General features: G+C 36.1%; 1 protein-coding gene across 1 annotated transcript; it reads left to right on the top strand.

Annotated features, from left to right (window-relative positions):
• Positions 1-1,046: 1,046 nt before the first annotated feature.
• Positions 1,047-1,559, top strand: LOC113323980 (sulfated surface glycoprotein 185-like). Its single transcript, XM_026572326.1, has 2 exons — positions 1,047-1,143; positions 1,285-1,559. Exons 1-2 carry the CDS (start codon positions 1,047-1,049, stop codon positions 1,557-1,559), a joined length of 372 nt encoding a protein of 123 aa, XP_026428111.1.
• The last annotated feature ends 22,058 nt before the right edge of the window (positions 1,560-23,617 follow it).

A 23,617-nucleotide genomic window follows, 5' to 3' on the forward strand; every position in this document is an offset into this window, starting at 1 on the left:
AAATTTATGTGTTGCATGTGAGTTCCGGTTGGTAATAACTCCAATTGGAACCGTAGCTATAGATTTGGTTGATGTTACGGTTCATTTAAATCAAATACCAACCGTAAGTTCTTGACTTTGAGATAAAATGTTCAGTTACGATTTTTTTTTTTTGCAACCGTAAATTACTTACAGTTGGTCTCGTTACTTAAGTTACGAACCGTAATTTGTCCTGGATGTTTCATTTTCTTTTTACGGTTTATAATTGCATTACTGTTATCAGCCATATTTGAGTTACGACTTATAACTCAAATAACCTTACCAATCTTAGGTTAGTTACGGTTGATCCCGATTCACTAGTTACCAACCGTAATTTGTTACGGTTGCTATATGTTGTCATTCTACCAACCGTAACTGGTATTACGATTGGGTTTTCCCCAAATTGAGCCAGTTATGGTTGGTATTCGATACTTTTGGAACCGTAACTGCGAGTTACGGTTGGTAACGAGCTAAATTCCAACCGTAAGTTCTTCTGAAATTTTAAAAGTTTCGATTTTTTTACGTACTTTAGATAATTTTGAGCGACAAAAAGCTAATGAGAACTAATTTAGAGATTTACCCATCTCAAATTTGTCACTGGAATCACTCATTTTGGTTGAGTGAATCAAAATCTAGGGTTTCACAAACATCACAAAAGTTTTTCTTTTCTTCTCCTCTAAACTTTTTTTTAACTCTAAAAATCGGATTTTGTTTTGTTTTAGAGTTAATATAAGTGAAAGTTGATTATCAAAACTAAATTAGATTATCAACACTAAACTATGTAAGGGTTAATTAATTATTTTCAGTTTTTTTTATAAGGGGCACTTCGAATTACCGTGTACTGTGTAGTGGTCTTTTTTGTCCTATTCACTGCCGCATCTATAATGGAATCCGCCGCCCCTTTAACAGAATTGTTTAAATGGATATGTACTTCTCAATTTTAATGATAATAATGATAAGTTATTACTTAACCAGATGAATATACTAATCTGATCAATACGTTCATCATTTCTTTTTCTCCCAAAGCAATGGGGTTCTTACTTAAAAGAAGGGGCGAACCAAGCATTACCATAATGTTGTTTGTTCTAATTAGCTTAATCCTCTTAACTACCATCTGTAGTGCAGGTACGGTTCTAATCACATGCCATTAAAATTTCGTTAATTCGATTGTTCTTTACTCAACATCTGTTTTTTTTTTTTGTTAAATACTAAAGTTTGTATTGATTATTGATCATCACTGTTTTTTATCTCCAATGATATATACAGCTCTAATCGAAGAAAGTAAGCGGCGTCGTCGGCCACTGCCGCCATCTCCGCAGCCAAATACCCATCCTAGACCACAATTTTCTTCTCCTCCTCCTCCTCCAAAGGATAATCCCAACTTCCCTCCTCCTCCACCTCCTCCTCCTATAAATGATAAGCCCAACTTCCCTCCTCCAACTCCTCCTTCTATAGATGATAAGCTCAACTTCCCTCCTCCTCCTCCTCCTCCTCAAGAAAATACGCTCAACTTCCCTCCTCCTCCTGCTCTCCTCCCATAAGAAATGAGTCTGAGGTTCCTCCTCCTCCTCTTACTTCCTCAAATAACGATGTTAATAATTCACCTGCTCCTAGCAAAAAAAGAAATGGAAAAAGAAATTCACCTCCCTCAAATGATGACTACGAAGTTCCTGATCCTGTACGTTGGAAATAAATAGTATCAAAAATAAAGTTAAAAAGTTACAGAAACTCAAGGGTCTAATCTGGATACCTCGAATGATCTCAATCATGTGTTACAGAAGTTCTATGGTCTTTTATAGTTAATAATAGCATGAGTAGCGGGCATTGACTACTGTCTAGAGTCTTTCTATATATGTAATAGCCTATAAAAGGCATGATTGTGTGTTCTATGGTGCGTGTTACGAATAAAGAACTTGAAGCTAAAACTATATTTCATTTGATCCTGTTAACTTGTATGCATAAAAATTGCAGTCAGAAAAAGAGACCTTACCAGCCAATAGGAGGGTCAGAAACCACTCACACTTATTCAAAATTGAGGTATTTGAGTGTTGCACTAAAATCAGGTACAAGTATGGGTTATCTTGGAAATGTAACGAAATTTGATGCCGTTGTGGATGCAGAGGGGTTCTGACAGTGAAGCCGTCAAGAAGCGAGATTTTGGATTTGTGATGAGCTTACTTAAGTTGGTGGTAGGAGTAGTTACATGGGAAGATTAGGTTGCTGTTACGAAAATCCACTAAGTGACATCTTGAGTTGTTAAACTAAGCCTTTTAGGGTAACTGTTCGTGTTGGCTGCAAACAGAATGATTTGCTCATCAATAATAATACCTCGAGATATGCTTTCACTTTTACGTGTATATATTTTCTATTACCCACCGTTGCTCCTAATTGATTAGATATTGTTCTGTTTCCATTCTTACCTTTATCTTTGACATATTCTTCATTAACTGCTGTATTCGATAAGGGAGTTTAATCAAAATCCAAGATGGTATTGTAGGGGCAAAATATCGCACACCTAACTATGGTGCGAAGCTATAGCAGTACAGGGGTGCGAGTTCCTTCGCACACATCATAGTATGGATGACGGAATTGATGACGTTATAAAGTCATGAGTAAAATGTGAGATCTGTGCGAATTCAAGGAGCACGTGCGAGAAGATCCAACATAAGCGTGCGAAGATATCGCACGTCAGATCCGAAAAGAGGGGCTTTATTAACTGTCCTCAACTATGTAAAACCCTAAATATAGGACCAACCACCATTGTATTGAAGAGAGATCTTTTTGTTAGCTAAGAGAGAACTTTAGGAGATAGAAGGTTATTTGTTTCCCAAGTTAGAGTTTTACTCTATCCATTTGTATTGATTTCTAAAACTTAATAAAATTCTTCTTAGTGTTCTTCGTTATGATTTCATAGTTTGTTCTATAGATTATTAGTAGGGTGCAGTTGTGGGATTTCCTGCAACTACATTTTGGCGCTAGAAACAGGGAGTGAGGGATTACACCTGTTTGTGAAGATTTTAAAAACGATTTTCTCATCAGTTTTTCAGAAAAAAGTGTTCTCAAAGAAAAGTGTGGTGGATGTTTCTAAAGAGCTGTGGTGGTTTTCGTTGAAATTTCATTAGTATAAAGATCTCTGGAAAATTTTCAAATCTTCGAAGTTTTTATCTCACAAAGAAGATTTTGTAAACTTAATCTGTGAAAAAGATATCATTTCAGGAACAAGGTAATTGAAACAGTTTGATGACAAAAGAGGAACAGATTGGTGGGAAAAGAAAAGCAAAGCAAACCAACGCAAGTATGAAGAAAAGCGAAGTCGCAAGAGGAAGAATAGAGACCATTGGAGCGAAAAAAGGAAGCGGGCGTCTAAAGTGTAGCATGATAACAAAGTCAGAGACGAATGCTCATGATTTTCATGCAGGAATTAACATGATTACGAGGGAAAGAAGATCTTGACTGTTGAAAAAGCTTCGCCCCTAAAATAATGGCAAAAGAAAAATATCACGTTTGAAGAAGACGACATAACGCAAAGAAGTTGGGGGTGAATAGATCCATTGGTGATAACTGTACCTGCGCGAAGAATGGGGAAAGATGAAGACGTGAAAGAGTCGGACAAATGGGTGATAGAAAGAACTTTGGTGGACACAGGGATCTCAGTCGACATCCTGTTTTACCCTACATTCAAGGCGATGGACGCAGACCTAATGCCGTCTACATACAACATCCATGGTTTCAACAAAGCAGTGACGAAACCAAAGGGGGAATTAATTATAAACATACCATTAGGCGAAATAGAAATGCAGGTAACCGTATGCGTGGTGGATGTGGAATCACCATACAACATGCTTTTGGGAAGACCATGGGTACATGGTATAAAAGTGTGGCATCACCCCTCATCAATGTGTACGTTTCCCAATACCAAGCGGAATAGGCGAAATCAGAAGTGACGTAGAGAAGGCGAAAGTCTGTAACCAGATAGATGTCAAGAATTATGAAGGAATAGCGAAGAAGCGAAAAGATAGGTGGATAAAGGAAAGAGAATTAAAGAAAGAATAAGAAATCAGGATATATATGGTGCGAGCGAAAGAAGGCAAGGGGATACCAAGCGAAGTTACAGATGAAGAAAATACACAAGCAAAGGAGATCAAAGAACCATCCCCTATAGGTGAACCAAAGGAGAATTTTATCGCAGTTGAACCAACTAAAGAAGTAAATATAGGAACTGAAGAGGAGCCAAAAAATGATAAGGATAGGAACCGGAATGGGAGCGAAAGAAGAAGAAGAGACAGTTAACCTTCTGCGAAAGTACAGTGAAGTCTTCGCGTGAGATATGGATGAGATTCCAGGTATAGATTCTAATGTCGCATGCCACATGTTAGATATCAGGAAGGATGTGCAGCCATTCAATCAAAGAATAAGGAAAATAACAATGACATATAACCCCCAGATAGAGGCTGAGTTGCAGAAAATGTTGGACGCATGAATAATCCGACCAGCTAAATATCTAGAATGGATAGCAAACATGGTGGTGTTGCCGAAAAATAACAATGGGATACGTATCTGCATCGACTTCAGCAACTTGAACAAAGCTTGCCCGAAGGACAACTTTCCATTACCAGATATATCATAGATGGTGGAGGCAGCATCAGGAAATGGCAGATTATCACTAATGGATGGTTACAAAAGCTACAATCAAATCCCCTTGGCGGAAGAGGACCAGGAACATACGGCTTTCTTCGCGCCTAGATGGTTATACTGTTACACTAGAATTCCTTTTGGATTAAAAAATGCAGGCGCTACATATCAGAGGATGGTGGAAAAGATATTCGCAAAGTGGATCCACAAGACTTTAGAAGTATATGTGGATGACATGCTAGTAAAAAGCAAGGAGGATGAAGATCATGTAAACCATTTGGAAGAAATGTTCGAGCAAATGCGGCAGTACAAAATGAAGATAAACCCTGCGAAATGTACCTTTGGAGTAGCATCAGTAAAATTCCTGGGGTATATCGTGTCCAAGGAAGGAATACAGTTAGATCCAGAGAAGGTACAAGCGGTTCGTGATATGCCAACACCAACAACGGTAAAGGATGTGCAAAAGATGAATGTATTATTAGCATCATTGGGGCGATTCATCTCTCGCTCATCAGATAAATGCAAGCGATTCTTCAACATTTTAAAGAAGGGAACAAAATTCGAATGGACGGCTGAGTGCGAAGAGGCATTACAGAGCATAAAAAATTATTTAGTGAACGTATCTATTTTGCAGAAATATGAACCAGGAGAGGAATTATTAATATACCTAGCCTCAATACCGCATGCATTAAGTGTTGTACTACTTCGCCTAGATGGAGGAGTAGAGAAGCCAATTTATTACATAAGTAAAACGTACAACGCAGCGGAGAAAAACTATGCGAAAATTGAAAAACTAATACGTGCGCTAGTATGCGAAACTCAAAAGCTTCGCACATATTTTCAGGCCCATAATATTAGAGTTCTGGCGAAGGTACCAATTGAATCTGTAATGACGAATTCCAAAAGATATGGACGAATAAAAAGGTGGAATTCCCAAGTGGAGCAATTCGAAGTTAAATATGAAGTGTTATCCTCACCAAAATCGCAGGTTATTGCGGATTTCTTAGCAGAATTTCCCCTAGAAAAGGACGAGAGTGTTGAAGAGATGATGGAAATAGATGAAGATCAAGGGAACCCAATAAACCTGTTAAAGGAGCGAAATTCAAAAAGATGGGAAATGCTGGTGGATGGGTCAAAAAACAGAGAAGGAAATGGAAGAGGAATAGTGTTCATCTCACCACTAGGTGCAAGGATGACGCAGATGAAAAAGCGAGGGTACCCAAATATACCTCAAGCTAAAACTTTTCCTACTTATAAGTCCTTTCTCCGAAAGTGATTGTCTATGGACTGAGTCGAGACAATACAACTAATCGGTTCACACTTCGTGTGATCGTCTATGGGTACGAGACCGAGACAATATAACAACGAAGTATGTTTACTTGATACAAAGGTTCGGACTTAACTAAACACAATAGGATTGCTTATCAAGTAAATAGGAATTAATGTTGGTGTAATTTACTTTAACTATAATAAAGCAATTATAATGCGGAATATAAAAGTAAATGACACAGCAAGATTTTGTTAACGAGGAAACCGCAAATGCAGAAAAATCCGAGACCTAGTCCAGGATTGAATACTCTCAGGATTAAGCCGCTACACAAAATTACACTAACTTCATATAGTTGAGACCAAGTAACTAACCCTATAGTTCACCTAGTTCCTTCTGTATTCCCACGCCTCCAACTTATAAATAAGTCACGTACTTGGAAAAATTCCTTTGGTTCGTATTCCAAATAGTAAAAGAACAAAAAATCTGTTTGGTATCAACTTTATTCAACCAAGTGATATGAGTCGGACAAAGGCTTTTCCGTTTATCTCAATATAAACTCCTTCGCCAGGTCCTTAGATCTATATTATATCCAATCACCCAAAGGTAATCCATTAAGATTAAGTCAACTACACCTTTAATCCGAAGAATCATGTTGATGGCGTTCTACTCAATTAATCAATCCAATCTACCACAAGGATAAACCGATTATCAATTGGATCCTCTTTTACCGAAAAAAGTATTGTGCACACCAAAGATTATAAAACCCAAGTCAGATCTTCAATATCTTCTTTATCTTCAAATCTTCTTAAATCTTCAATAAAAACCTGCACACAATCACTTGAATCTCTTGTGATCAATCACACACAAAACGGAGTCTGTTAACAATGGATTATCACAAGATCTTCTTTAGAATTAACAACAGTCTAAAGATCCCTGTCGAAACTCTGAACTAGTTTGAGTCAATCTTATAACAGAAGAGAAGATTCTCAAGAATAAACAAACTAGGTGCAATCAGATTTCAACCACCATTAGTCAATCAAATCAATCGAAAAAAAAAAGATAAACCGCAATTATCAAGTTTCCAACCAACGGTACACGATAGAGCTTATCAATCCCAAAGAAGACTTTAAACTGAACGGTCGTAAGAGATTTCGCCTAATTAGGTTACTCTCCTCTCCGAATAGGAGGCTACACCAGTAACAACAACAAACGAGTAAATCTGTTGTTACGAAGGATTAGTTTGCTAGAAAGGCAAACTTCGAGTATTTATAGACAAAGAATTTTGGACACCAAGGAATTTACAAAACCGAAAATATTCTCAAGATATTCATAAAAGCACAGATTCGGTTTTTATAATTCCTGGAAATGCTCTGTCAAAAAATAACGATCGAAATCTCTCGGAAAATCTAATTAGTAAATGCGCATTACTAATTATGTAATTTCCCTACAAAATGAAATTAATAACCTTAATTAAAATATTCTTAACTTTCTTATGTTCCGATCCTGGGATTCTCTTCCCTTAGTCATTAAGGAATATCTTTGAACAATTAAAGAAATAAACATTCACAGCACGTGTTCAAAGTTTGTCGACATCTTAACTTTGTAAATTTTCTTTCACACTTACAACCTTGAAACCTATTTTCCACACTTCCAAACAAGTTTAGAATTGGTACATATGACTTTCAAGAACTATGTGATTGATCAAACCAACATTCAATCACAATCATGGGTTTACGCTTCTACCAAAACAAGTTTCGGTTCTACCTCCATGTGAGTACTGTGCATAGTCACAGTAGCTTTCCAAAATTTCGGTTGACTAGGTACTAGGATCGGTTCCCCACATATATATGGTATCTAACTTATATGTGTTGCACATGTCCATAGGATCGGTTCCCCTTTGCCTAAAAACGTGTTGCACATGTCCATAGGATCGGTTCCCCTTTGTGCTATAAACCTTCCTGCACCCCATACAAGGATCGGTTCCCTTTGATGTACTGCACCCCTTACAAGGATAGGTTCCCCTTTCCTTTTAATTGGTCAGACATACAAAATACGATCGTACCACAGGTGATTACTTAAGATCGGTTTTACTAATAGAAGTTATACCAATACATAAGTCAGGCCTTTGTGAATAGTTCTACCAAGAATACAAAAAGTTGTGAGCGGTTATAGTCTATCACACATATTGGTTGTTAATAAGATATGCAATGAATAACAAAACCAATAACACCTGGAAATTTCCTTTTCGGTCCACAAACATGTTTATGAACTTCCTTCCTTAGAACACATGTAAACATTGTTCCCTAGGATGAAATCCTCACCTCATACGCATACATAATCCCAATAGTATTCAAATAATTATGGCGATGTCTTATCTAGAGTTCAAATATGCATCGCAGTTATGTTTTCAATATGCAAGACTTGAAAGATACGTTAGGGAATGAAACAGTTCAAGTCAAAAATCACTAACCTCAAGTGGAAGGATGATTGTTGTCGTTGTAGCTCCTTGCTTCTTCACATCTTCAAGACTTTGCAATACATGTAATGTCTCATATCCTAATACTTTCAAGCTAACCTATACGAAGTTGACTCTAGTACATAATCAAGCGAATCTTAACATGAGTTTTGATTCACTAAAATATGATAACCAAACTTGACATACCAACGCTTGCTGGGTTCAACCGAGCAATGCTCTAACAATCTCCCCCTTTTTAAATTTTAGTGACAAAACTCTTACATCATATGGATAAAAAAATTACAAGAATTCATTAAAATCCGCTTGATTCTCGATTCAACAGCACAATAAAACTTCTTACATTCAATCCTTGAAAATGCCGTTGTTGACATTATAATAACAAAGCTAATACTCCCCCTAAGGAAGATAGGTAGATATTCAATCCGCACGTCTTTGTTATACCAATTTATATGACATGTTACTCCCCCTTAGTCTGTGCTTTCACTCTTTCGTTAGATAAAACATTCAAGTACCAATGTTCTTTTCCCTAGCGATGCCAATCAATATAAAATCAATGCCAGCATCACCTGTTTACTCCATATATTTCTCCCTCTTTTTGTCACAAAAATGATAAAGAAACGAAAAAATAAAGGGCAACACAAAAAGAATCTTACAAATCTCAGAATAGACTTGCAAACCTGTAGAGTTAGGCACGAGGGTTCCACACATCACGTTCTGATAACCAATATCAAAACCGAAACTACAAGTACTCTTATTTTGATATGTTACCAAGGAAACAATTGTCCGAAATAATTTTTCCAATTAGTTTAGAAAACCAAAAACAACTAAGCACATTAGTCCCTTTGATAAACCGATTGTTCAAAAACAATCGCTTAATTCGATAAGACCAAAATAAAGATAAAATCCATTTTTCTCATCAGGTTCTAATTACCCATAAACTTAGACCTTTCAATTTTAAACAAGACAAGTACTAGGTTAGTTAACTAGCATTCCTTGTTTAGAAATTCGATTAGACTTGAATAACCGAAACCTCACTTTGATAAGACAAACTAAGATCAGAATTAACTTAGTTTCTTATCCGGAATCGAATTGGACTAAACAACTCATCCCGTACACAAATTACATAATTCATACAAACCATAAATAAATCAACTTGCATAATTATTCACCTCAACCGGAAGCAATTGAAACAACATAGACATTAAAAGCACCGCAATTGCACAGTAATTTTGTAAGCCTAAACAATTGATATCATACAAAAGCAAGATAACAATGGTTTTTCTTAACCGGAACCAATTGAAACACACATCCACACACACATCATGGAATAAATATCAATTGAACCGAAATTTTGTTAAGCAAAAGCAAAAAATATATATAATATAAACTCAGGCTTTTCTTAAACAGGAAAACAATTACCTAACAAGATTTTTACCTCAAATTTCGCATCCACTTCTCCAATATGATAGCATCTTCGTCCATGGAGAATTGATATCGAAATATCACCACGTTGTCATGCTTATGCATAAACAAAAGAATAACAACACACATCAACCTTTACCAGAGAAAGGTTGAAAACCGGTTTTAATAATTGCAAGCAAAATTTGAAAACCGTCAAAACACATATGCTTTTATGCTAAATCAAAACCGAATCAACATATTGTGACTTTTTCACATATTGTTTCTATCAGAACCCCTCATGATCCTTTGATAAAGCCTACCTACTAGGGCTATACTTAATCCCGCTAAATCAAAAAGTCACCCAAACCATAAGGGTTCACAATATATGAGATCGAATATTAAGGTAGTAAAACCGACATCAAACATCCCATAAATAAATTTGCAATACACCATAAAATATTCAACATAAAATCAAGTATTGCAATTACCTCAATCTTTTAAAAAATTGAATTATGAAACCAAAGCAAAAAGAGTGAGGTCATTCCGAGTTCGGACGAAGAAGTTATGCGCAAAAAAAAATTTACACTTCTTCATAAGGGGACCTCTCACTAGGATCGGTTCCCTCACCATGACATGGTACTAGGATCGGTTCCCTCACTATGACAGGGTACTAGGATCGGTTCCCAAGAGTTATTTGTGACAGATCACAACACTAAATTGTTTTCGACATAACTTTTGCATACGATGTCCGAATTCATTGATTATTGGCTCGTTTTAACAGTAAAAACAAGAGCTACACATATATGATCAGTATATATCAACATCATAAACTCACAATTACCGTTTCTATAAAAATATCAAATATAGATAGATAATGTATGAGTATAGAAGAAAAGCAATCTCCCTAAAGATGTTAATTAGTCATATAATAACCGAGAGATCATGTGCTCAGTTTTCTCATGTGTTTCCTCACCTTTCAAAAGATTGAGCACCAAGGTGAGCATGCACATATCAACACAACTAGGTTGTGTTGAGTTGATCCTTCTCTTGTTCGTCATGAGTGACTAAGACAGAATCATCATTCTTTACCTCTTGCTTGGTTTGTTTTCTCTTGTTCCATCTCTTGTTTTTATTCTTTGACTTGTGATGAAGAGTGTCATTATCACAACCTTTACTAGTACAAGAGATTTCAGACATAATGTCTTTCTTTAGTCTTTCAAGAAGACTCATGTAATTATTATCACCAACAATTGACAGCTGAGAGTCATTCTTGTGACTAACTTTTGGTCCCTTCTTGGCTATGGAGGACTTCGGGACCCATTTAGTGTTGGGTTTTGTAGGACAAACTTTCTCATTCATTTCATTAGGATCATTGTCCTTTTGAATATTTTGCGAAACACCCTTTCTCCAATTTGGAACATCAGATCTTGTCTTTGCATTTAAAAAGTCATCTTTCTTTCTATAATTGGGTCTTTTATGGGATGACCTTGTCGAGTGATATGCAAAATTTGAACTATCATTATAATAATTCTTTTTCCTAAACTTAGGAAAATAACGATATGAGTTCTTATGAGGAGCAAACTTAGCCAATTCGTTTGATACAGAAGAAAGAGCATCTTGCATCTTACGAACCTTGCATCCCCATTGCAAGTGTCCTTTATTACCACAATGATAACAATGCTTAGTATAAATATACGAAGTATGAGTTTTAATGTTACCTTTTTGTGGATCCTCTTGCATTGGAGCTCGACGAGTCTTATTCTTCTTCCTGTTATCTTTGTTCAACGTTGTTGCTTTCTTGACATTAGCCGAAGTTCCCTCTTCGATTACTGCTGGTTGAACATTAATCTTAGGCTTGACAGACTTTTCTTCTTTACAAGAAATATGAGCATCTTTGTCATCAATGGAATCCTCTGGTTTAGAAGACATTGTAGCTTTAACAAATTTTACCTTTTTGCTAATATTTGAAGCATCTATTCCCTTATAGCCCAATCCTCGTGTATCACGATGATTTCTACTTGCTTCTAACATTGAGGTTAACTTGTTTGAGATTTCATTGGACTTTTCAGTTCCAAATTTTGTTCTTCCAACGTCTTGATTTTATCAAGAGCACCGGCTAGATCAGCCTCAAGGCGTTTTTCTCGTGAGAGATATACACCTTCTTTTTCTTCAAAACTATTTTGTTGAGAGTTAATCCTTGCATCAGATTGAACAAGTTTCTCTTCCAACAAGTGAATTTTTTCAAGAGAAACATCACGCTCTTTCTCTACCAATTTTGTTTCAGAGACACTAGCACTTGATTTTTCTTAAGACCCTGTACTTGTCGAGATTTAAACATTGCTTCCGATTCAGCACGTTTCTTTTCCGACAAAAACAGTTCTCTTCGAAGATTTTCACATTCTAATTGATTAGAATTTAGATCGTTTGTACGATCTTTAAGAAGATAATCACGATTTTGGTAACCAATATAATATCCTTGAAAAACCTTATTCAATTTCTTGTTCTCACGACAAAGAGGAGTTATAAAACCAAGAAAATCTGAAGTTCTCAGATTTTCATTTGTCAAGGGTTCCAGCAATTTAAAGTATTCTGAGATATCCTCTTCTACTTCTTGTTCAAAATCTGAGTCATCATCATCGGAAATTTCATCTAGTTCTTCTTGTAGACGTATTTTCTAGTCGTCATCGGTTTCTACATTATTAACAAGATTAACTTGTCTCGTAGAATCTCTAGAGATGATTTCTTCAGATATTGAATCGTAGATTCCATCATCAAGTGTTAATTAAGAACTCTTGATGTTTTGCTGTACGTTAACTGAATCATTCATTAGATTGAATTCTTATAGGTTGGATTGCACCAAACACAGATTGTTATATCTTTTCGTGTTTGCCTGCTCTAATACCAATTGAAAAGGCGAGGGTACCCAAATATACCTCCAACTAAAACTTTTCCTACCTATAAGTCCTTTCTCCGAAAGTGATTGTCTATGGACTGATTCGAGACAATACAACAAATCGGTTCACACTTCGTGTGATCGTTTATGGATACGAGATCGAGACAATACAACAACGAAGTATGTTTACTTGATACAAAGGTTCAGACTTAACCAAACACAATAGGATTGCTTATCAAGTAAATAGGAATTAACGTTTGTGTAATTTAATTTAATTATAATATAACAATTATAATGTGGAATATAAAATTAAATGATACAGAAAGATTTTATTAACGAGGAAACCGCAAATGTAGAAAAACCTCGGGACCTAGTCCATAATTGAATACTCTCGGGATTAAGCCGCTACACAAAATTACACTAACTTCGTATAGTTGAGACCAAGTAAGTAACCCTATAGTTCACCTAGTTCCTTCTGTATTCCCACGCCTCCAACTTATAAATAAGTCACGTACTTGGAACAATTCCTTTAGTTCGTATTCGAAACAGTAAAGGAACAACAAATTTGTTTGGTATCAACTCTATTCAACCAAGTGATATGAGTCGGACAAAGGCTTCCCTTTATCTCAACATAAACTCCTTCGTCGGGTCCTTAGATCTATCTTATATTCAATCACCTAAAGGTAATCGATTAAGATTAAGCCTACAACACCTTTAATCCGAAGAATCGTGTTGGTGTCGATCTACTCAATTAATCAATCCAATCTACCACAAGGATAAACTGATTATCAATTGGATCTTCTTTTACCGAAACAAGTATTGTGCACACCAAAGATTATAAAACCCAAGTCAGATCTTCAGTATCTTCTTTGTATTCAAATCTTCTTAAATCTTCAATAAAAACCTGCACACAATCACTTGAATCTCTTGTGATCAATCACGCACAGAACGGAGTCTGTTAACAATGGATTATCACAAGATCATCTTTAGAACTAAGAACAGTCTAAAGATCCATGTCGAAAATCTGAACTAGTTTGAGTCAATCTTATATCAGAAGAGAAGATTCTCAAGAATAAAAAAAACTAGGTGCAATCAAATTTCAACCACCGTTAGTCAATCAAATCAATCGAAAACAAAAGATAAACTGCAATTATCTAGTTTCCCACCAACGGTACACGCTAGAGCTTCTCAATCCCAAAAAAGACTTTAAACTGAGCGGCCGTAAGAGATTTCACATAATTAGGTTACTCTCCTCTCCGAATAGGCGGCTACACCAGTAATAACAACAAAAGAGTAAATTTTTTGTTACGAAGGATTAGTTTGCTAGAAAGGAAAACTTCGAGTATTTATAGACAAGGAAGTTTGGACACCAAGGAATTTCCAAAACCGAAAATATTCTCAATATATTCATAAAAGCACAGATTCGGTGTTCATAATTCCTGGAAATGCTCTGTCCAGAAATAACGATCAAAATCTCTCGGAAAATCTAATTAGTAAATGCACATTGCTATTCTATAATTTACCTACAAAATGAAATTAATAACCTTAATTAAAAGATTCTTAACTTACTTATGTTTCGATCCTGGGATTCTCTTCCCTTATACGTTAAGGAATATCTTTGAACAATTAAAGAAATAAACATTCACAGCACATGTTCAAAGTTTGTCGACATCTTAACTTTGTAAGTTCTGTTTCACACTTACAACCTTGAAACCGATTTTCCACACTTCCAAAGAAGTTTAGAAGTGGTTCATCTGACTTTCAAGAACTATGTGATTGATCAAACCAACATTCAATCAGAATCATGGGTTTACGGTTCTACCAAAACAAGTTTTGGTTCTACCTCCATGTGAGTACTGTGCATAGTCACGCTAGCTTTCCAAAAATTTGGGTGACTAGATGCTAGGATCGGTTCCCCACATATATATGGTATCTAACTTATATGTGTTGCACATGTCCATAGGATCGGTTTCCCTTTGCCTAAAAACGTGTTGCACATGTCCATAGGATCGGTTCCCCTTTCTGCTATAAACCTTGTTGCACCCCATACAAGGATCGGTTCCCTTTGATGTACTGCACCCCTTACAAGGATCGGTTCCCCTTTCATTTTAATTGGTTAGACATACAAAATACGATCATACCACAGGTGATTACTTAAGATCGGTTTTACTAATAAAAGTTATACCAATACATAAGTCAGGCCTTTGTGAATAGTTCTACCAAGAACACAACAAGTTATGAGAGGTTATACTCTATCACACATATTTGTTTTTCATAAGATATGCAATGAATAACAAAAACAATAACACCCGGCAATTTCCTTTTCGGTCCACAAACAAGTTTACGAACTTACTTCCTTAGAACACATGTAAACATTGTTCCCTAGGATAAAATCCTCACCTTATACCCATACATAATCACAATAATATTCAAATGATTATGGAGATGTCTTATCTAAAAAGTTTAATGGTTAAGAAATAAACCTCGTATTGTATTCCTTAATACTATGTCTATCTAGAGCTCAAATATGCTTCGCAAGTCAAATATCACTAACCTCAAGTGGAAGGATGATTGTTGTCATTGTAGCTCCTTGCTTCTTCACATATTCAAGACTTAGCAATAATTGTAATGTCTCATATCCTAATACTTTCAAGCTAACCTATACGAAGTTGACTCTAGTACATAATCAAGCGACTCTTAACAAGTTTTGATTCACTAAAATATGACAACCAAACTTGACATACCAACGTTTGGTGGGTTCAACCGAGCAACGCTCTAACAGCGTATGTTCAGATTAGAATTCGCATCTACAAATAATGAGACGGAGTACGAAGAAGTGGTGCATGCATTAAGGTTAACAGGGGAGGTGGAACTGGAGGATGTCAGAATAACCAGTGATTTGCAATTGGTAATTCGCCAGATACAAGGATTTTACAGCACAAACGAACCTTCATTGCAGAAATACAAGCAACTTGTGGAAGAACTATCAGCGAAGATCAAAAATTTGGAGTGGAGACACATAAGTCGTAACGAAAAAAAATCGCAGATGCCCTGGCATTGCATGAATGATACTAGATCCCGCTGCGCGATTTATAAAGGTGAACACACTCTATTTTCCATCTATCAAAAAGGAAGAAGAAAAGGCAGATGTGATGGTAGTGGAAAACACAGAAGAAGAATGAGTTGATGAGGAGGAGGACTGGAGATCACAACTTCATTCTTACCTGGCAAAAGGATAAATACCAAGGAACATATTGGAGACACGCAAATTAAAAAATCGGGCGACAAATTATGAACTAAGAGAAGGAATACTCTATCGCAAGCCATTCCTTGGACCTTCGCTCAGATGCTTAACAAGGAAGGAGGGAAAAGAAATCCTAAAGGCGTTACATTATGGAGACGCTGGAAATCACAGCTGGGGAAGATCGCTAGCCTACAGGACGAAAATACAAGGGTACTACTGGCCATATATGCATGAATATGCGAAGGAGGTATCTCTAAGATGCGAAGAATGTCATAGGCATGGAAAAAGAATACATGCCCCGGGAGCTGAACTGAGTTCGTCAGCAAGTGTATGTCCTTTCGCGAAGTGGGGGCTGGACATTGTGGGTCCATTCATACCTGGGTCAAGCCAAAAGAGATATCTAATCGTCGCAACAGACTACTTTACTAAATGGACAGAAGCGAAGGCAGTCCAACACATACGCGATAAGGATATTTTTAAATTCATATTTAAAAATATCGTCTGCAGATTTTGGATCCCTGTGCAGTAGTATCTGATAATGAAAAAAATTCGAGGGCGAGAACATAAAAATGCTACTAAATTCCTTTAAAATCCAAAGTGGAAAATCAACCCCATTATACCCTCAGAGTAATGGGAAAGCAGAGGCAACCAATAAGACGCTCGCTGATATATTTAAGAAGAAGTTGGAAGGTCACAATAAAGGATGGTGCGATAAAGTACATAATGCTTTGTGGGCCTACCGAACAACTAGAAGAGAAGCAACAGGAATGTCGTCGTTTTGCCTAACTTATGGAGTAGAAGCTGTGCTGCCAAATGAAGTCATCATACCTACGAAAAAGAAAGAAGATTGGGAGAAGAACTTGAACACAGATCTGATTCTCTCAAAATTGGACGACTTGAAGGAAAACAGAGAGATCGTTTTGCAACACATGTAAAACTATCACAAAAGGTGGTGAGAGAATATAACAAACGTGTCAGACAAAGGGAGTTTCAACTGGGATAACTGGTGCTAAGAGAAATACCACCTTATCAAAAAGGAGGATATGGCTAACTAAAGAAGAAGTGGAATGGACCATATATAACAAAGAGAATCGTGGGAAATGGAGCATACGATTTAATGGACAAAGATGGAAGGAACATAAGGCAAAAACTTGATCATCCATGGAACAGAATGTACCTCAAAAAATATTATACATAGAGAGAATGGTAAATTTATGTATGCAAAAGAAGAAAAAAGAAGATTTACAATGTACGCGCGAACATATGAGTAAATAAGAAATTTATTCTCCTTCAAAATAACGAACCGCGAAAATATACAAGCGAAAGAAAGAGGGAACAATAAGACCTCATAAATAAGACCTTAATAGGAGGGAAGAAAATCTAAAACCTCTAACTAGGGAAGCTGGGCATCCAATTGTGGCGTGCACCCTAGTTCGCACATGTGCAAGAGAAAATAAAGATAAGCCCTTTCGGGCGTCATAATTGGGGAAAACCTAGGAATGCATGACTTGGGCGAAAGCCATGCCTACCCTGGAACCTGAGTCATGGATATTTGGGGATAAATAAAAGCCTATCTGGTAGAGACTCCTTAGTCAAAAGATTAAGGTAATAAGTTATCTATCATGGAGTGTAGAAACTCGATCAGGGCGCCGGGGTACACGGTTGTGTTAGAGCGCTGCTCGGTTGAACCCACCAAGCGTTGGTATGTAAAATTTGGTTGTCATATTTTAGTGAATCAAACTCATTTAAAGAGTCGCTTGATTATATACTAGACTCAACTTCGTATAGGCTAGCTTGAAAGTATTAGGATTTGAGACTTACAAGTAATACTGAAGACTTGAAGACGTGAATAAGTATGGAGCTACAACGACAACAATCATCCTTCATCTTGAGGTTAGTAATATTTGACTTGAAATGTTTCATTCCCTAACGTATCTTTCAAGTCATGCATATTGAAAACGAAACTGCGAAGCTGTGTATGAACTCTAGATAGACATAGTATTAAGGAATACGATACGAGGTTTATTTCTTATCCATTACACTTTATATATAAGACATCGACATAATCATTTAAATGCTATTGTGATTATGTATGGGTGTGAGTGAAGATTTTATCCTAGGAAACAATATTTACATTTGTTTAAAGGAAGTAAGTTCACAAACTCGTTTGTGGATTGAAAGGGAAATCGCTAGGCTTATTGGTAATGTTGTTCATATTGCAAATCTATTGTGAATAAACCAATATGCGTGATGTGTATAACCCATCATAAACTTGTTTATGTGGTTGGTAAATCTGTTCACGGATGCCTGTCTTAAGTTATTGGTATAACTTTTATTAGTAAAACCGATCTTAAGAAATCACTCGAGATGGTATGATCGATGCCTTATAAAATAGTAACTATTATTAGTGAAAGGGGAACCGATCCTAGTAAGAGGTGCAACAAATTTTGTAAGAGGGGAATCGATCCCTGTAAGAGTTGAGACAAGTTCTTAGTAGTGAGGGGAACCGATCCTATGAACATGTGCAACAAGTTCTTAGTAGTGAGGGGAACCGATCCTATGCACATGTGCACCAAATTACGGATAGTTAACATATTACGTGGGGAACCGATCTTAGTACCTAGTCAATCAAGTTTTGGTAACTGGAGTGACTATGTAAAGTACTCATATAAGGTAGAACCGAAACTTGTTTTGGTAGAACCGTGATACCCATGATTAGTGGTTTTATATGATGATCAATCACATGGTTCTTAGAAATCAAATGATTTTCGTTTATAAGATTGTAAGTGTGAAAGAGGACTTACAAAGTAAGGATGTCGTCATTCTTTGAACAAGAGTTGTAACTCTTATTGTTAATTGTTCAAAGATATTCCTTGATAGTTAAGGAGAAACCCAGGATCGAAATTAATTGAGAATCTTTTTTGCTTAAGGTTTCTTAATTTTATATGGTATTTAATTTCCAGTAATTAAATACATATCTTTAGAGAATATTAATTAGTAATGTGCATTTACTAATTAAATATTTTTCTAAGTGAATTTTGGTCAAAATTTGGACAAAGCATTTCCAGGAATTATGAAAACCGAATATGCGTTTATTGCATATCTTGAGAATATTTTCGGTTTTGGAAATTCCTTGGTGTGAAAACTTCTTTGTCCATAAATACTGAAGTTTGCTTCTCTTGCAAACTAATCCTCAGAGCCATCAAAACTACCTCAGTTGTGTTGTTACTGGTGGAGCCTCCTATTGGAGTGGAGAGTACCCTAATTAGGAGAAATCTCTTACGGCCGCTCGGTTTAAAGACTTCTTTGGGTTTGAGAAGATCTATTAGTACCGTTGGTGGGAAACTAGACAATTGCGACTTATTATTAGTTTTCGATTAATTTGATTGACTAACGGTGGTTGAAATTTGATTGCACCTAGTTTGTTTATTATTGAGAATCTTCTCTTCTGATATAAGATTCACTCGAACTGGATCGAAGTTTAGACGGTGATATTTAGACTTTGTGTAGATCTAAAGACGTCTTGTGATAATCCGACGTTAACAGACTCCGTTCTGTGTGGATCTATCATAAGAGATTTAAGGTTATTGTGTGCACATGTTTATTGAAGATCAAGAAAGATTTGAAGACAAGAAGACTTTTTGGGTTCAGAATCTTTGGTGTGCACAATACTTGTTTCGGCTGGAAAGGGATCCGACTATAATCTGATTTGTCTTTGTGATAATCGTTGATTGGATAGTTGTGTAGATCGGCATTAACACCCTTCTTTGTGATTAATAGTCTTGATTGCTTGTGGTTTACAATCACTGTGGTGATTGGTAAAAAAGATATCTAAGGAACCGACAAAGGTGTTTATGTGATAAACGAGAGAGCCTTTGTCAGACTCATATCACTTGTTTGAAAAGAGTTGTTACCGAACAAATTTGTTGTTCCTTTACTGTTTGGAATACGAACCAAAGGTATTGTTCCAAGTCTGTGACTTATTGGAAGTTGGAGGCGCAGGAATACTGAGGAAACTAGGTGAACCATAGAGTTAGTTGCTTGGTCTCAACTATACGAAGTTGTTTTAGATTTTGTATAGAGGCTTAATTCTGAGAGTATTCAATCTGGACTAGGTCCCGGGGTTTTTCTGCATTTGCGGTTTCCTCGTTAACAAAACCTTGTCGTGTCTTTTACTTTTATATTTCCGTAATTATAATTGTTATTATCATTAGAAGTAAAATAAACAAATTTTAATTCCTATTTACTTGATGAGTATCCCTTATAGTTTGGTTAAGTCCGAACCTAATATCAAATAAACACATTTTGTTGATTGTATTGCCTCGATCTCGTATCCATAGACGATCACTGGAATTGTGATACCGATTTGTTGTATTGTCTCGACTCAGTCCATAGACAATCACTTTCGTAGAAAGGACTTATAGGTGAAAATGTTTTAGAGTGTGGTATATTTGGGTACCCTCGAAGTCTTGAAGATGTGAAGAAGCAAGGTGCTACAACGACAACAATCATCCTTCCACTTGAGGTTAGTGATATTTGACTTGAACTGTTTCATTCCCTAACGTATCTTTCAAGTTGTGCATATTGAAAACATAACTGCGAAGCATATATGAACTCTAGATAGACATAGTATTAAGGAATACAATACGATGTTTATCGCTTAACCATTAAACTTTGTAGATAAGACATCGCCATAATCATTTGAATGCTATTGTGATTATGTATGGGTATGAGGTGAGGATTTCATCCGAGGGAACAATGTTTTACATGTGTTCTAAGGAATTAAGTGCATAAACTTGTTTGTGAACCGAAAAGAAAATTGCCAGGTGTTATTGGTTTTATTATTCATGGCATATCTTATGAACAACCAATATGTGTGATAGAGTATAACCACTCACAACTTGTTGTGTTCTTGGTATAACTATTCACAAAGTCCTGACTTATGTATTGGTATAACTTTTATTATTAAAAAAAATCTTAAGTAATCAGTTGTGGTATGATCAGATTATGTCTGACCTTGGGGAAAGGGAACCGATCCTTGTAAGGGAAAGGGAACCGATCCTAGTAAGGGAAAGGGAACTGATCCTTGTAAAGGGTGCAGTACATCAAGGGGAACTGATCCTTGTATAGAGTGCAGCAAGGTTTATAGCAGAAAGGGGAACTGATCCTATGGAGATGTGCAACACATATAAGTTAGATACCATGTATATGTGGGGAACCGATCCTAGTACCTAGTAAACCGAATATTTGGGAAGCTAGTGTGACTATGCGTAGTACTCACATGGAGGTAGAAGCGAAACTTGTTTTGGCAGAACCGTTAAACCCATGATTGTGATTGAATGTTGGTTTGATCAATCATATAGTTCTTGAAAGTCATATTAACCAATTCTAAACTTGTCTGGAAGTGTGGCAAATTGGTTTCAAGGTTGTATGTGTGAAAGAGAACTTACAAAGTAAAGATGTCGACAAACTTTGAACACGTGATGTGCATGTTTATTTCTATAATTGTTCAAGGATATTCCTTAACGGCTAAGGGAAGAGAATCCCAGGATCGAAACATAAGTAAGTTAAGAATCTTTTAATTAAGGTTATTAATTTCATTTTTTAGGGAAATTACAGAATTAGTAATGTGCATTTACTAATTAGATTTTCCGAGAGATTTCGATCGTTATTTTTGGACAGAGCATTTCCAGGAATTATGGAAAACGAATTTGTGCTTTAATGAATATCTTGAGAATATTTTCGGTTTTGGAAATTCCTTGGTTTCCAAACTTACTTGTCTATAAATACACGAAGTTTGCCTTTCTAGCAAATTAATCCTTCGTAACATCAGATTTACTCTTTGGTTGTTGTTACTGGTGTAGCCGCCTATCGGAGAGGAGAGTAATCTAATTAGGTTAAATCTCTTATGGCCGCTCAGTTTAAAGTCTTCTTTGGGATTGAGAAGCTCTAGCGCGACCCGTTGGTGGGAAACTAGATAATTGCGGTTTATCTTTGTTTTCGATTGATTTGATTGACTAACGGTGGTTGAAATATGATTGCATCTAGTTTGTTTATTCTTGAGAATCTTCTCTTCTGATATAAGATTCACTCAAAATAGTTCAGAGTTTCGACAGGGATCTTTAGACTGTTGTTAGTTCTAAAGACGATCTTATGATAATCCATTGTTAACAGACTCCATTTTGTGCGTGATTGATCACAAGAGATTCAAGTGATTGTGTGCACGTTTTTATTGAAGATTTAAGAATATTTGAAGACAAAGAAGATATTTAAGATCTTACTTGGGTTTTACAATCTTTGGTGTGCACAATACTTGTTTCGGTAAAAGAGGATCCAATTAATAATCGGTTTATCCTTGTGGTAGATTGGATTGATTAATTGAGTAGATCGGCATCAACACAGTTCTTCGGATTAAAGGTGTTGTTGGCTTAATCTTAATCGATTACCTTTGGGTGATTGAACATAAGATAGATCTAGACCTGGCGAAGGAGTTTATGTTGAGATAAACGGAAGAGCCTTTGTCCGACTCATATCACTTGGTTGAATAGAGTTGATACCAAACAGATTTCTTGTTCATTTACTGTTTGGAATACGAACCAAAGGGATTGATCCAAGTACGTGACTTATTTATAAGTTGGAGGGGTGGGAATACAGACGGAACTAGGTGAACTATAGGTTTAGTTACTTGGTCTCAACTATACGAAGTTAGTATAATTTTGTGTAGCGGCTTAATCCTAAGAGTATTCAATTATGGACTAGGTCCCGGGGTTTTTCTGCAATTGCAGTTTTCCTCGTCAACAAAATCTTGCCGTGTCATTTACTTTTATTTTCCGCATTATAATTATTTTATTATAATTAAAGTAAATTACACAAACGTTAATTCCTATTTACTTTATAAGAAATCCTATTGTGTTTGGTTAAGTCCTAACCTTTGTATCAAGTAAACATACTTCGTTGTTGTATTGTCTCGATCTCGTATCCATAGACGATCACACGAAGTGTGAACCGATTAGTTGTATTGTCTCGACTCAGTCCATATACAATCACTTTCGGAGAAAGGATTATAGGTAGGAAAAGTTTTAGCTTGAGGTATATTTGGGTACCCTCGCCTTTTCAGGTTTCTTTGAAACTTGTGATTGGATGAAAGGATTCGGTAACTTGAAGAGTTATCTTATGTTCAGAATGTTCTTGAACTTTGTCTACTGATTGTGGGCTAATTTTCGATCCTATGGATCTTCCGGTTTTCTAACAATCCACATAATTAAAAGGTACTATTACCTTAAAAAGGTAAACTTGTTATCAAAAATATGTCTACCGAAAAATAGATATATTCTCTTTTTCGAAGATAAAAACTTGGATTATTCTGCAAGTTTTTGTATTACTTTCGAATAAGATAAATATTTTGGTTTCTCAAAATATTCATCCAGGAGAGCTCACAAGCTCATTTTCAAAGAGGACACCGAATGATGATCTAAGGAGAAAACTGACAACAATGATTCTCACCAAGAAACTTGCTCGCATGTTTTATGGAAAATGCTATCATATTTTCTATAAGTAGAATGAATTTGTCTGCAGGGAAATTGTCAGTGATTATTGTCTTAACAAGATTGAAAAATATCTTGACTCCTTAGGTTCTGATAGATTGACTTTGTGCAACGATACATGATATCATCGAATTCAACT

Source organism: Papaver somniferum, chromosome 11 (assembly GCF_003573695.1).
Source record: "Papaver somniferum cultivar HN1 chromosome 11, ASM357369v1, whole genome shotgun sequence".
NCBI classification, from domain to species: domain Eukaryota; kingdom Viridiplantae; phylum Streptophyta; class Magnoliopsida; order Ranunculales; family Papaveraceae; genus Papaver; species Papaver somniferum.

Excerpts from the sequence above, each read along its gene's own strand:
- LOC113323980 (XM_026572326.1), top strand. The coding sequence starts at position 1,047 with ATGGGGTTCTTACTTAAAAGAAGGGGCGAACCAAGCATTACCATAATG. Across the intron at positions 1,144-1,284 it reads AACTACCATCTGTAGTGCAG|CTCTAATCGAAGAAAGTAAG; the intron begins GTACGGTTCTAA and ends TGATATATACAG.